Raw genomic sequence first — 13,980 nt, 5'->3', positions numbered from 1 at the left:
TGGTTTGTAAAATGGTGTACTTGTTATTTGCAGCATCATTTACTGAACCTTTACAGCATTGCAACACTAAGATGGACAAAACCAACAAAAGGTACGACAAATAAGCTGATCCCATATCCTTTCCCAACAGCCCCAAACAACGAACTGTGACGATCAAATTAAAAGGGGTCAGTTTACAACCAGCACAGTATTTTCTGTGTGTTTTTATTTTGAAACAAATGTGTGAATGTGACTCACTGTACGCTTAGCTACAAATGATATACATGTCATTATAATGCACAGTATGAATTACTAAGAGCTGGAAGACACTGCAATATTTTCCAACATGACAACCATGTGATGTGAAAGGTGGAAAATCATTTTCCTTTCAACCAGGTTTCATTTGCTAAGCAGAACCATCAGGTTAGGATTTTGGGGTCATCGATTATGAGTAGAACAGTAGTATTCAGTGCTACCTCACAACTCAAATAGACAAGGTTCAATTCCAAGATAGCAGTATATCTGTGGAATTTGAAAGTTCTCTTTGTGTTCCTGAGTAATGTTTTCTGGCATAAGCCAAAGATGTGCAGACTAGTTTGGCTGGCCACTCTTACATTTAGTTGATATCCAAGGTGACTTACCAGATAAAGGTACATCACATATGTTCAAAGATATATTTTACAGTTGGAGCAGAAACAGAGTAAGCAACTTTCTTCAGGAGCACAAATAGGCTAAACTGGGAATTAAACCAGTATTCCTGTGGTTAAGTGTCCAGTACCTTAGCCACTACAGGCACTTGTATAAACAGGATTTAGAATCTGCCTCGTACCCAGTGCTTAGAATGGTTCCAGCTCCCTGATGCCTGACTAAATGGGTCTCAAAACTGATAGATAGGAATGTTGTTGACTCACTCTGAGTGCACAGTCCCTCAGTGCAGTTTTCCGTCTCCTGACTAGGCCCTTCGCAGAATTTGCCCCCATGTCTTGGTGAAGGTGCATTACATTCTCGGCTCCTCTGACGTTCACATTCAGGGCTGCAAAGGGACCACTCGCTCCAAACATCCCAGCTTCCATCAACTGTAAGGGATCAAAAAGAGAAAAGCAACACACACGGCATTAAAAGTTTGAAAGAAAACGAAATGGACAAAGAAAGAAGTTCTTCTCAAAAGCAGTCCAACTACGCAACAAGTGGACAGAAGTGGACTGAAATAAACTTTGTCTTAGTGTTCTGAGAAGTCAAGCAAAATGACACTTTTTATTGGCTAACTAAAAAGATTACAATATGCAAGCTTTCGAGGCAACTCAGGCCCCTTCTTCAGGCAAGATGTAATCACGGCTTCTGTAAGTCGTGAAATAACAACTTGGAGAACTAAAAGAAGAAGGCAGTTCTAAGTACAGCCAAGTAGCCCTACTAAGAAGGGGTAAGGTCTGTGTTGTTCTTCATGCACCATGCTGAATTTATTAAATTGTGAACTGTAACCTAGGAAATCAGGGTGATGAGTGTGCAATGCACAGAAAATAAACTCCATGAGTGGGCTGGATTTCATCCATCCATTCATCCATTTTCCAGCCCGCTGAATCCGAACACAGGGTCACGGGGATCTGCTGGAGCCAATCCCAGCCAACACAGGGCACAAAGCAGGAACCAATCCCGGGCAGGGTGCCAACCCACCTCAGGACACACACAAACACACCAAGCACACACTAGGGCCAATTTAAAATCGCCAATCCACCTAACCTGCATGTCTTTGGACTGTGGGAGGAAACCCACGCAGACACGGGGAGAACATGCAAACTCCACACAGGGAGGACCTGGAAAGTGAACCCGGGTCTCCTAGCTGCGAGGCAGCAGCGCTACCGTGCCGCCCAGGCTGGATTTCAGGGACCCTGAACCTCGAGACACAGAGTAGGTTGCTGAGGGCATCAGCCATTTATTTTGTTGTTTTTGTGATTTTTATGTTTAGTGTGGTTTTACTTGCCTGGAAATCTCGTATTGCTTCTCCACCATTTCGGAGGGCTGTAGTGTGGTAGGAGTGGCCATTTGAGATAGTCTGTTATGTCAGATTGTCCATGTGTTACTTTTTAAAAAGGACCAGAAGATGGTTAAAACTGTCAGTTTGGTTTAATTTTGGAAGGCAAAGCCCTGTCGTTTGATGCTATGACATTACTAATTTATAACAGATTTGTGCTTGCTTTTTATTTGCAAGTTAGCTGTATGATTTTGCTTTGTTTTGTGTTCTTTCTTGTTTTATTCCATTATTGTAGTGTTTAGTGCCCATTAGTGACTGGCTGGGCAGTTGCTCATCCTGACCAATTTAGTGAAGTAAGCTCTTGCAAGCTCGACATCAGTTTAGGCTGGCATTAGACATTGTTAGGTTCCTTCCCCACCGCATGATGTATCATTTTGTATCTACTTCTTGCTGGTTCAAAAAAGGTAACCCAATGGCAAGTAAATGCTTTTGTTTATTTATTTATCGGTCAACTTGGTGGTGTTTGGTCAGTGTCACTATGTCACCAGTCCAAAGTATTAAAAGTAACAGACCCTAATCCCACAGCTGGCTCACTGTGCATTGCCAGTTATTGTCAAGAATAGACCTAGGCTCCATTGCTAGTCCTGTTATACTCCTGAATTAGGCCTCTAGCCACTCCTATCCATACAGTATATTCAGGGAGCTCAAGTAGTAGTGTTTCATACATCTGCACCAGCTCATCTTACATATGACTGCATGGCTGCACAGGATTCTAACATCATTGTCAAGTTTTCTGCAGTGGGGTCACAAGGCTCAACAGAGAGTGGTGGTCAGCTGAATACATCACTGGATATGCACTACCAGGACATCCACAACAAGCAATGTCAGACCTGAATGAAGAAAATTATCAGAGATGCCAACCATGCCAACAATGGCCCACTACATGAAGACCCATTGAAAGAGACTAAGAGAGAGAGACTATTTGCACCCTAAATGAAGATAGGGCCAAAGGCTAATTGATGCACAAATGTTAATTCTCCAATATTGCTATCTATGTATTATTTATTTTGATAATATTAATATAATGCTGTCATTGTACATATTGATATTTATTCATATTTAAAGAGATGACTATTTACTACTAGTTGTCTTTTTAAAGATTCTTCTAATACACATTATTGGAGTCCAGCAACTAAGCATTTCATTAAATATTGTGCAGTATTTATGACTTGTATGTGACAAATAAAATGTGAATTGATCTGATGTGATGTTAAGATCCCTTGTTTAACAGTTTGTACTTCTAAATTTTCTATTTTTGACTGGTGGCTTCATTTAATTTTTTCTCTAGTGTATCTCATGCTTATTTTAGTTTACAGTTTTGTGAAATTCAGCTTGTTCTTAAATTAGATAAGATAGAGTTTATTAATCCCATAAGGAAACTCAGAATTTGAATGCTGATCTTGGATTTGTTCACTGTTTTCCTGTGTGTTCTCTCATACGGTATAACCTCCTGTCTGGTTAGTCGATCAGTCCTTTAGAGTACACACTTGTTTAAATAAATAAAATACATTCTACATATGGTCAGTTTCATGCAGTAGGATGGTGTGCAGTGGTTACAGCTGAAGAGCTGGTGCCAGGATGCCATACTGTGTGCACTGCCACCTCTGTTGGTGCAGTGAGCTGGCATGTGACTGACCGTTACATTGTGAGAGAGGGCATTTTATTATATTGTAAGATAAGTGGGATCTGCTATAAAATAAAGATGGGAAGTGTAAGGGAAAAGAAAAAAAGTGTTTGTAACTGCCTGCCAGTTAAACTAGGACATCAGGTCAGGTTGGGGAACATGCACTGCTACAGCGCGTGATCGCACCCCACCACACAACAAAACAGCTCGGGATACTGGTTGGCAACCCCCTAGGCAGACATGCGTTCCAGTCCCACCCACCAGATATGACCATCTGTCACAGTCAGGAGTTCCGTGGGCATCCCCTTGGCCTGGTCTCCCAAAAATGAGGACAGATCACCCTCGCTAATCGCACCACTTGGCCATAGTGCCGTAACTGACACTCCCTCACAATGCAGGTAATGTGCCTCATGAGGGACCCCAAGAGCAACCGCTCATTCGACACAAAGTCAAACCAGCAGTGCCCAAGGATTCTCCAAAGAGACACAGTACCACAGGAGTCCAGTCTTCATCTCAGGTCACTGGGACTCCACCTGTAAATAAAGTACGTACATGTTTGGAGTTTATTTATAACATTGGCTCGAGACTCTTCTTTGTTTACTTAGTATTTTCTGCAACATAAGGCTTTTTTTAAAATAATTCTCACTAGCAGATTTGAGCTAATCAGACTTTGACAAGAGGACTACATTAACCATTCATTTATTAACCCATTTCTATTTCCGTCTATTTCACTTCAGGTCAAAGAAGGTAGTATCTATTCAGTTTCCTGGGTTCTGTGTAGAGCAGCGTTTCTCAACCTTTAAGTATTTGCGACCCGAGTTTTCATAACAGTTTTAATCGCGCACCCCTAATGTTTTTTTGAAAGGAGCCCACTAATACCAATTTGTTCTTTTTTAATTAATGATATATCATAGATGCATATTTTATTATACTTACTTAACTTTATCAACATTTATCTAACTCTAGATTTATTTTTCTAGTATCAGAATGTAGTTTAAGTTAATTTGTTTTCGTTTCAATAGATGTATTTTTCATTTTTTTGATTCTTGTTTTCTTTTTTTCACATCTTCGCGCCCCCCTTTTTGTTACTTTGCACCCCGCTAGGGAGGCCCACCCCACAGTTTGAGAACCACTGGTGTAGAGTTTGCTTGTTCTCCCAATGTCTCTATGGGATTTTCTCTGTGTATTCTGGTTGTCCTCACTTGTTTTTCAATCTTGCTTGAACTGTTCTGCAATACATTTAATTAAATTTTTCAGTGTTTTCAGATTTTTCATAACCATAAAGCATATTTGGCATTTTGTGTTTTGTTTTGGGCAAGAGCTGCCATCATTTGGGGTTTTCTCACATAATCATCTCCGTATTGTTGTTAGCATCAATGTCTGGTTGTTACCACATAACTGGCAGACATTTCAGATATGTGCTACTATTTAAGATGGCAGCATGGTTGTTTCAGTGTTCTAGTTTCTGAATAAAAAGAAGAATCTTGAATTGTGTGCGTAACTAGGTGTAAATCTCATTAGTGAACTTTGACTACAACCTTTGGTTAGTGTTTTAGTTTTTACCTTATTGGTATTTTTTTCTGGCTCATACCCCTGCGTGTTTAAAGCTGCATTTCTCTCTCTTATGCCCAGTCTAGTTCTACAAATTTTCCAAAGTGGCCTGCCTATTTGCAGCTTAGTTAGAATGCACAAATTCCCAGGACACGTGTATTAGATATGAGCAGGATCTGCGATGGGCCGTTTCCCACTCTAAGTTTTGCTTCTGCCTTCTGCCTCATGGCGCTTTGCCTCAATAGGCTCTATCAACCCAGAAACCTGTGTTGGATTCAGTAGTGTTATTTTACAAGCCTTTTCGATGTGTCATTAGTCAGGACTGTGGGATCCAGGCAAGTGGGGTGGAGTCCAAGAATTCCAGAGGACAGGCAGATTTGAGTGGAACATGAACCCAGATTAATGAGTGGGAACCTAAAACCCATTACAGAGCAATGGATGGGTCAGAACTGTGGAATCAATGATGATGGGGGGGGTTTCTGAACTAGAAGACAACATTAATTTCATTCTACTGCAGGCTTGTTCTTCATAATCTTTGCCCTGGTGGCACGTTGCCTTCATTTTAATAATCATGTGGAGAATCATACCTTTTAATATTTTAACGACCTTGTTTAAAGATATAGACTGTTTTCCATCCCTCTCTCCATTAATGAGCCTGTTTAATTCAGTTCAGGCTCAAAAGGTTTGTCTTTTTCGTTAGTTCGAGCATTTGAGAAATTGTGATGAGAACAGGCCATTCAGTTCAAAAAGTTATATCCTATTTTTATTCACCTAAATTGTCCAAACTAACATTAAGCTGAGTTTTGAAGGTTAATAGTTAAAAATATATGATCATGTTTCTCACATCAGAACTGATAACTATTGTTTTTGCTTACTTATTTGTGATTTGCTTAATTCCAAAATATATTTTAAAGCTGCCCTCTGATTGAACTGCAGTAAGACAGAATGAGCCACTCCACAGTGGGCCTGCTAATGATCGATTGGGTGTAGTAGGAACATGGAAGTGAATTCCAGTTGTCACACATGCGTGCTTGAAAGACATCTTATTAGCTTTGACAACGATAATTCTCCATCGAGACACGAGGTGACACAATGTAAGGACAATCTCAAAGATTGACGGCTTCTCCATGCCGACATCATTTCCGGGTCCATCTACCTGGACCCACCTCTTCCCCCCCAGCTCTTCCCTTATAAGCGGGTTAGCCACGCAAAATGCCCCAAAACACATTGTCTATCTTTCTCATTACACAGTAAACAAAAACACTTACGAGAAGAAAAAGGAATGGAAATGTACATTAATGCCTGCAATGAATATATGAAAACAAGATATTCAATTAGAGCCTGTTTAATATACAAATTATTCAATGTAAAAACCAGCAGGTTCTGCAGGACAGCGTATCACTTTTAAGATGCTAAACACAGCTGTGAGCCTTAATAATGGTCTGTCATTCTTTATTTACAAAATTGCAGCAAAGTGCCAGATTGCCATAAAATATTTAAAACACAAAAAATGTCTTTTGTTGGTCCTAGCAGTTTGTACTTCTCTTACGCATGGTGTTAACAGAAGAGGGGTTTGCCGAATGCAAGGAATTGAAGCCAAATGAAGAGTAAGTGAGAGCATAATGGCAGGCAAGTGTTTAGTCCTGTGTTTTTGTATTCTCTCTGTTAAAGTCTTGTCCCCCATTGAAGGTGCAGTATGCCTGTTTTTCTCGTAACTGGGAACTAAAATTGTAGTTTCAGAAGAAAGGTGTGGATGCAAGTTAGTGGAAGATGAATAAATCAAATCAAGCAAAACAACATCCAGCATGTGCTACTGTGCACATCAATATCGCTTCTGTCAAAGCCAAAGCTGTAACATTTAACACTCGCAATCCAGCCACTTACCTGCTTGCTGAAGCAAAACAGAAAAGCTGATCTGGTAGGCAGAATGTAAAAATAATAAGAACTTTAAAGCATAATTATTTAAATGGGCTTGTGTGTTGAAGATCGTCAAGCTTTCTTAGCATTTAAATGAATGTTGAAAGAAGCATGGTGGCTCTGGTTTCTGTTTCAAACGCTACATGTTGTTTGACATATATGATATACAATAAGGACATACTGTCAAATTTCATTATTAGTATGGAATGATTATGTTTTATAGTGTCAGAAAATTGCACACGTAAACTCAACGGTCACTTTGTTATTCCTGCCTGCCCATCAACTCTAACAGTCAAATTCCTCTAAATAGCCCGTCCTTTGGCTACATACAATTCAATAAAGGTAGCATGCAGCTTTGGTCAAGAGGTTTAGTAGTATTAGAAGTAGTACTGTCACATGTACAGAGTACAATGAAATCCTTACTTTTATGTTTGACCAGCATGCAACATACAACTACTTTGGTGTCGTGATGAACAAGAATCTGCTAAATTGCTATTGTTTGGCCAAATATTAGAATGGCTAAGATGTGTGGTCTTGTGACCACATGTGGTGTGTCAAGCTGCTCAGAAACATCTGCCTTCCTGGGATCATCACACACTACAGTCTAGAGCAGGGGTGTCGAACTCCGGGATGGTGGGCCGCAGTTGCTGCAGGATTTCATTCTGACCCTTATCCTAATCAGTGAGCAGTTTTCACTGCTAATTAAATTATTTTTCCCTTCATTTTAATAGCCCTGTTTTTAAGGATTCAGTGCTCTGAATTGATTCTTTTCTTCATTAAATGAAAGCCAAACAGAAATGAGACATGGAAGAAGCCAACAGATGACAAGCTAAATTGGGGCTTCAAACTCCAACCAATTTTACTCCAATCATGTTCTTAATGAGAAGTCGATTTATGCTGTTAATTAAACGCGTTATTTTATTCCACAGCTTGTTGCTGCTCTCATTCTGCCTCAGCAGATATTTCCAAAACTGTAGATTTTCTGTTTTTCCTAAGAACACCGTCAAGATGTTTTGGTGACCTGGTAGATCTACCTTACTGAGACCTTCACTTTTCTTTATTTTCAGATATTGTGTGATGGGTGCAGGTGAACTGGTCATGTGGCAGCTCGTTGGTGAAAACACCAGGAAAAAGGCCACACTTGTTCAAGCTATCAGAAAGATCAGAATGCTTGATTCAGTGATGTGTGGTGAGGTTCAGAGCTGGTGAGGCACTGACTCCTTCAGAGTCAGATTTACATAATATAAGAACCCAAAATAGTAGCTTATACACTATTCAATTGGCAGCATGCACATTGACTACTGGTTATGTTTCAGATCTCATCAGCATTTCTTTACACACACATAGGTAAGGTATGTATTTGGCTAAGAAAGAACGTTACATTTATAGCGACAAGAGAGCGCATTTGCTCTGCACCCTCCATGTGTTCTAAATTTGCTGTTGCAATTCCACAATTCATATTCATTCAATACAAATTAAAGTATTGAGTGGTGTACCAAATAAACAGATTTTAATTTTGACTTTAAACCCATTTATGGTCTTATCTTTATTTGTAAATGAAGTCCATGCGCCTATCCTTCTCCACGAAAATCTCTGTCAATTTTTTGTAAAAGTCCTCCTTATTTTCCTTTAGTTTTAAAAATCTTAATCTTCCATTTTGACAAACAGTCGGAACAAAAAATAAAAATGTAAAGACCACTGCAGTGCACTTGACTTTCTGATACCTCTAACTTATAGAATGTCTGCATAGAAATACAGCAGCAACAAGCACTTGTTGGGCTCACATGCGTCCCCTTCAGTGCGGCACAGTACTGTCTGCCTCAACCTGTGCCTTTTCACTGAGGTTTTATGTCGATCAGCAAGACTAGGTATGTCACACACATTCATTAAAGATATTAGCCAGACTGTGAAAAGTCAGGGTGTATAATAAACGTGCCTGCAAACATTATATTGGTGACATACAGTGGACCCAAACTAATTTCTCCCATAGGATTGTATGTAAATACAATTAATCCGTTCCAGACCGTACGAACTGTATGTAAATATATATTTTTTTAAAGACTTTTAAGCATAGGAATAGTTAATTATACCATAGAATGCACAGTGTAATAGTAAACTAAATGTAAAAACATTTTTTGTGATGTAAGATTTTGCATATAACTTGATAAATATTTTTTATGTCTTGTGACGGACAGCCGGGTCCCATGCCCGGCCGGGACGCCTCTGCTGCATACGTCCCGGGGAGCCACCATGGACAGTGCAATGCCTCCCCCGGGGGCGCCTGGGGGCAGCCTCCCTGGCAGTGGGTCCTTCCTCAGTCTTCCCCCTGGCTCCATGGAACATGGAGTCCACCACAGCCCGGTTGGGAGATGGGGTGGCCGCTAGGGGGTGCTGTGGAGAGCCAGCCGCCACAATGGGCAACTTACCAGCCCCACCCGGAGGTGCAATTAAGACCAGCTGGTCAGGCACCTGGAGCACTTCCGGGTGGGCTATAAAGCAGGCAACCTCCCTCCATTCGTGGCCAGAATCGGGAGGAAGAGGATGAGGTTGCCTGGGAGGAGTGGTGGTGGCAGGAAAGGTTGTTCAAGTTTGTGCTTTGTGTTTTGGGGACTGTGTTGGGCCTGTGGGACACGGGGAAGACGTGCCCTACGGCTGAAGAAAAAAAGAACAAAGTCTGTGTTTTGTACACGTGCCTCTGCGTCGTCTGTGCCGGGTCGGGCGCTATATAGCACTTATTACAGTCTTTATTTGTAATTTAGGCGAAGCAATGTAATTTAGTGTTACTTTGGTGTGAGGCATTCGTGTTTGCCCTCCCCTTACGACTTTTCTTTGTAATTTTACGACAGGATTTGGGGTGTGTGTCTTAAACTAGTTTGATGAGTATTTCTTTGCTAAAGTCTTTTCTCTCATCCTCCACACAAAGCCAGGTTAGCTTAATATATGGTCTTGGGGGGTTGCAGGTGCTAAAGATGTACTATTTCCCCCCATTGGTCTGAGATATGGCTGTTTGGAATTGGCTTGTCTCAGAGGCCTTTAAGTACCATGACATCCTATTGGCTGTAGGGGGTTGGACAGAAAACCTATAAATTTGCTTGCTCAACCACATTCTGTCTCTAACCAACATATGATGAAAGAAGCATCTCTCTTGCTAACCTGTGATGATGTAGAAGTATCTTTCTCTTGCTAACAACTGAAGAAGACCATCACACCAAGAACTGAAGACAACACAATGAAGAGCACAGCTTCAGCCATTTTGAACAGACATGTGGCTAAAAGCTGAGCACAAATAATGCCTTAACTAGAGACATTAAGTAACTACAAGTCTGTGTGCCACCTAAATTACCATCACCATTTTATCAGGTTGTATGATTGCCAATATTCAAATGTACTTCGCATTTTGTTATTATTTATGAATATTATCAGTAATACATTATTTTATGTGTAACTTAACTCCTGCTTGTCTTTTTACTACATCTAATTGCCTGAGGTTATAGATATAGAAGGGAAGGTGGGGATAAGTTATATACAGTGGTAAGTCTGTGAGATTAGGCATTCTAAGGCTATATATTAATAATACAATAGGTGAAAGTAGAGCAATATATATATTACTCTACCAAGATAAAACAACATTGAATAACACTGAGAAAACCTTGATCAGAGAAAACTAACATTGCAAGAGTTCACGCTACAAGCCTTACGAACCGCTGTGAAAAACCTTGAAAAACAGAGAAAACTAACATTCCCAGAGTTCACGCTGCACCCTTACGAACCTCTTGCTGTAAAGACTTTTTTTTTAATGAGTTTTAAGCACAGGGAAAAAAATTAAAATTTGAAAAATTCTTAATTTATACAAAAACTAACTATAAACAACCAAGAAAGCTAACCTTGCATGAGTCGAGTTCTGGCATGAAGGAAGTGAGGAGGAAGAACTAGCCACTAGTAGAAGGACAGTTTTGCAGCAAATCACCATGAATCTTCCTGGCTTTCTTGCATAACATCGCCTCGCTTACACTATCCCCTGCAAGTTGCTTCTTGTTCAACCACACTAGCAACAGTTTTTCCACCTCTTCCAGCACTTGATGCCTCTGCTTGGTTAACACTGCAACTCCTTTTGCAACATCAGCTGCTTTAATGGCTTCTTTCTGCTTTAGAATCATAGATTTTGAATTGTACTTGGCGGCAAGATCAGTAATGCGAACGCCACGCTCATACTTTTCAATAATTTCTTTCTTTAATTCGAATTCAATTTTCTTCGAACCTTTCTTCTCACCAACACTACCACTCTTCACTTGCTTAGAGGCCATGGTTAATTGTAAAATGAATGCAAAAGCACACGAAATAGAGCACAAAGAGTTCACAGCGAATGCATGCACGTCTGACCAAGAGCAATATACATGGAGAGACTGAACACATGCGGAAATCATCGTTGCGTACAAACTGGAAGGGAAACTGGCCTGTTCGTCACCCGAGTGTGTGGTCGTGAACAGATGCAAAAGTTTGGCGAACTTATTGGTCGTAACCCGATTAGTACGTGTTTTAAGACATTCGTGATCCGAGGTTCCACTGTACAGAGAGACAGCAACAGGCAATTGCTTGCATCAACCCCGTGTGTGAGGGAGAGCACAGTCCGAGGTGAAGTTAGGCTCGTCACTGCTGCACCTCACGTTTCTTCCCAGTATTTGAACAGGAATTGCTCCAATTCAGTGATTTTGACTATAGAAATGATAAAAGTTATTAGAATCATACAGAAAACAAACTTATAGCACAGACCAGTGGACAAATTTATTTTATGATTATTAGGTTTTTTTTTTACTTTTCATGATGACTCCCCTGACCACACGTCCCTGGCTTGATTTCTATTCTGTTCAGCTAAGAAAAGGAAAATGAGGCTGAATTTGTTGTGGTTTTGCTGGGGGTTCATCCTTGACTTTAATTCTGTTTATTCTTGTTTGTTCTTTGAATTTTTTTTCTATGATAGCGAAATATTTATGAAATAATGTAGTTTGCTAATTTTTTTCTGTTTAAGTTCCAATTAGTATTTTTCCACTGTTCAATTATTTTGTGATTCCCTGTTCTTTCTGTAATAATGTCCAGGACTGTTTTGTTCATTTGGGCCAAGGGTTTTATGGTCGTCCTCTCTTTTTGAGGATTATATGCTTTGGCTCTCTTTTTAGGTTTATAGGCCATAAAGCCTGCTCCTTAAGTTTGTGGGAAAGGCTTAGTTTGAGCTTGTAAGGCCTACTGGGATTTTCTAGACTTGCCAGGGAATTCTAGCCTAATTTCTGAGAGAAGGCCTTATATTGACTATTTTGCTTTAACAGCCTGCATCCAGCCTTCTTTTATGGCCACAGTCTGTGGTTCTTCCAACAATGATATTACAATTTGCCATGAAGCATACATCATCTCAGCTTGGTTGTGCCAATAAATCTGTGACTTCAGTTACCTTCACCAGCTGCACAGTTGTCACATCTCAATTCAATAATGCACCGTTGGGATGAGATTGAACGAGAGGTTCACAATATTAATGTGCTGAAAAATCTGCAGAAACTTCATTATGCTCTTAAGTCAGCAAGGACCTAAACTCTTAGGCACCTTATCGAATGCGTCCCTTGAATAATTCAGGTTGTTTTAGAGTTCAGTAAGGTTCTACCTAGTGCTAGATTAATATATCTGATAAAGTGGCTACTGAGTGTATAGTAACACAACATACTGTACCTGTCTATACATAACCGTAGGAGAACTGAAAGGTTAAGTGACACACTAAGTTAAATGGGGAGTCATTAGCTTTGGTGCTTTCATGCATAAACTCTTCATACTTTAGGCTGTTATTGTTGTCAACTGTTTGGAAGGCCTTATCCTTTGAGACTTTCCTGGAGCACATGAGAAACCGAAGGGAAAGTGTAGAAATGCTTTAATCTCCTCCCCAGAGTCCTCTTAAAACTCAGGCTGTCTCTCAATGTTTATTTGTTATGCAATTTATCATACTTTACTTAATGGAGTTGGTTATCTTGTTTTTTTGAATATTATGCTTGTGAAGAACCTATGAAGGCATGTACTATGAAGTGTACTCTCTAAAGAATAAATGGTTAGAAGGAAGTGAACAAAGACAGAATTCACCAACCCCTTCTGACCTCGCCACCTAGGATATTTACAAAGGCCTCTCTTGTTGGGGTGCACAAAATAACAGTGCAGAAAATCTTGCCTATTCTATGACATAAAAGGGGCATAAAGTACATATTAAAAGCTCTGATAAGATCATACTTCAAGCACAATGAACATTTTGTCATCTTTTTTTTTGAAACAGCATTTTATATTTCATAGCTATGATGAGGCAGAGTAATCTGGGATCATCAGGTAAATACCAGGAACCATTCCAAATTGAGAATACTTCCTCAGTTCATGCTGGAATAAATAAAAGTTTCCAAATAGTGTAACAAGCAAATTATCTCAGTTTGGGAATTTGCTCTATTTTGTTGCAGAAAAGTACTCCCTGCCAGTTGTGAACTGGAAGCCTTCAAGTTACAAAGACATTTTCCCAACTCAATGAGCAATCAAGGGAGAACTCCCCCTGCTCTGTGGATAGAATAGCATCCAAGCTGTGGCAGCACGTTTCCTTGTACACAATGTCAGGCTGGCTCTGTCCCAGTCCCCAACTCCCATGCACACCTAGACTATAACAATATACCCCCCTGAACAGAATGAATCCTGTTTATAATGCCATTTGTCTCAGTCTAGGAATTTGCTCGGTGGCATCACAGTTAAGCGCTTGCCTCCAATTGCATACTGGATGCCTTTGGGTTAAAAGGATGCATCTCATCTCATCGAGCAATAAATTGAGATCCTCCTGCCCTATGGATGGGACAACTTTTAAGCTGCAGAT

General features: G+C 40.1%; 1 protein-coding gene across 1 annotated transcript in view; it reads right to left on the bottom strand.

The window, feature by feature from the left end:
* unc5db (unc-5 netrin receptor Db) overlaps positions 1-13,980 on the bottom strand; it is a 756,179-nt gene that overhangs the window by 214,401 nt on the left and 527,798 nt on the right. The window contains exon 7 of the mRNA XM_039769246.1: positions 891-1,055. Coding sequence (XP_039625180.1) covers positions 891-1,055 — 165 coding nt within the window. The remainder of the gene's footprint in view (positions 1-890; positions 1,056-13,980) is intronic.

Source organism: Polypterus senegalus, chromosome 11, assembly GCF_016835505.1.
Source record: "Polypterus senegalus isolate Bchr_013 chromosome 11, ASM1683550v1, whole genome shotgun sequence".
Lineage (NCBI taxonomy): Eukaryota > Metazoa > Chordata > Cladistia > Polypteriformes > Polypteridae > Polypterus > Polypterus senegalus.
The sequence above is the reverse complement of the archived record's forward strand: the minus strand, read 5'-3'. Positions and strand labels throughout refer to the sequence as shown.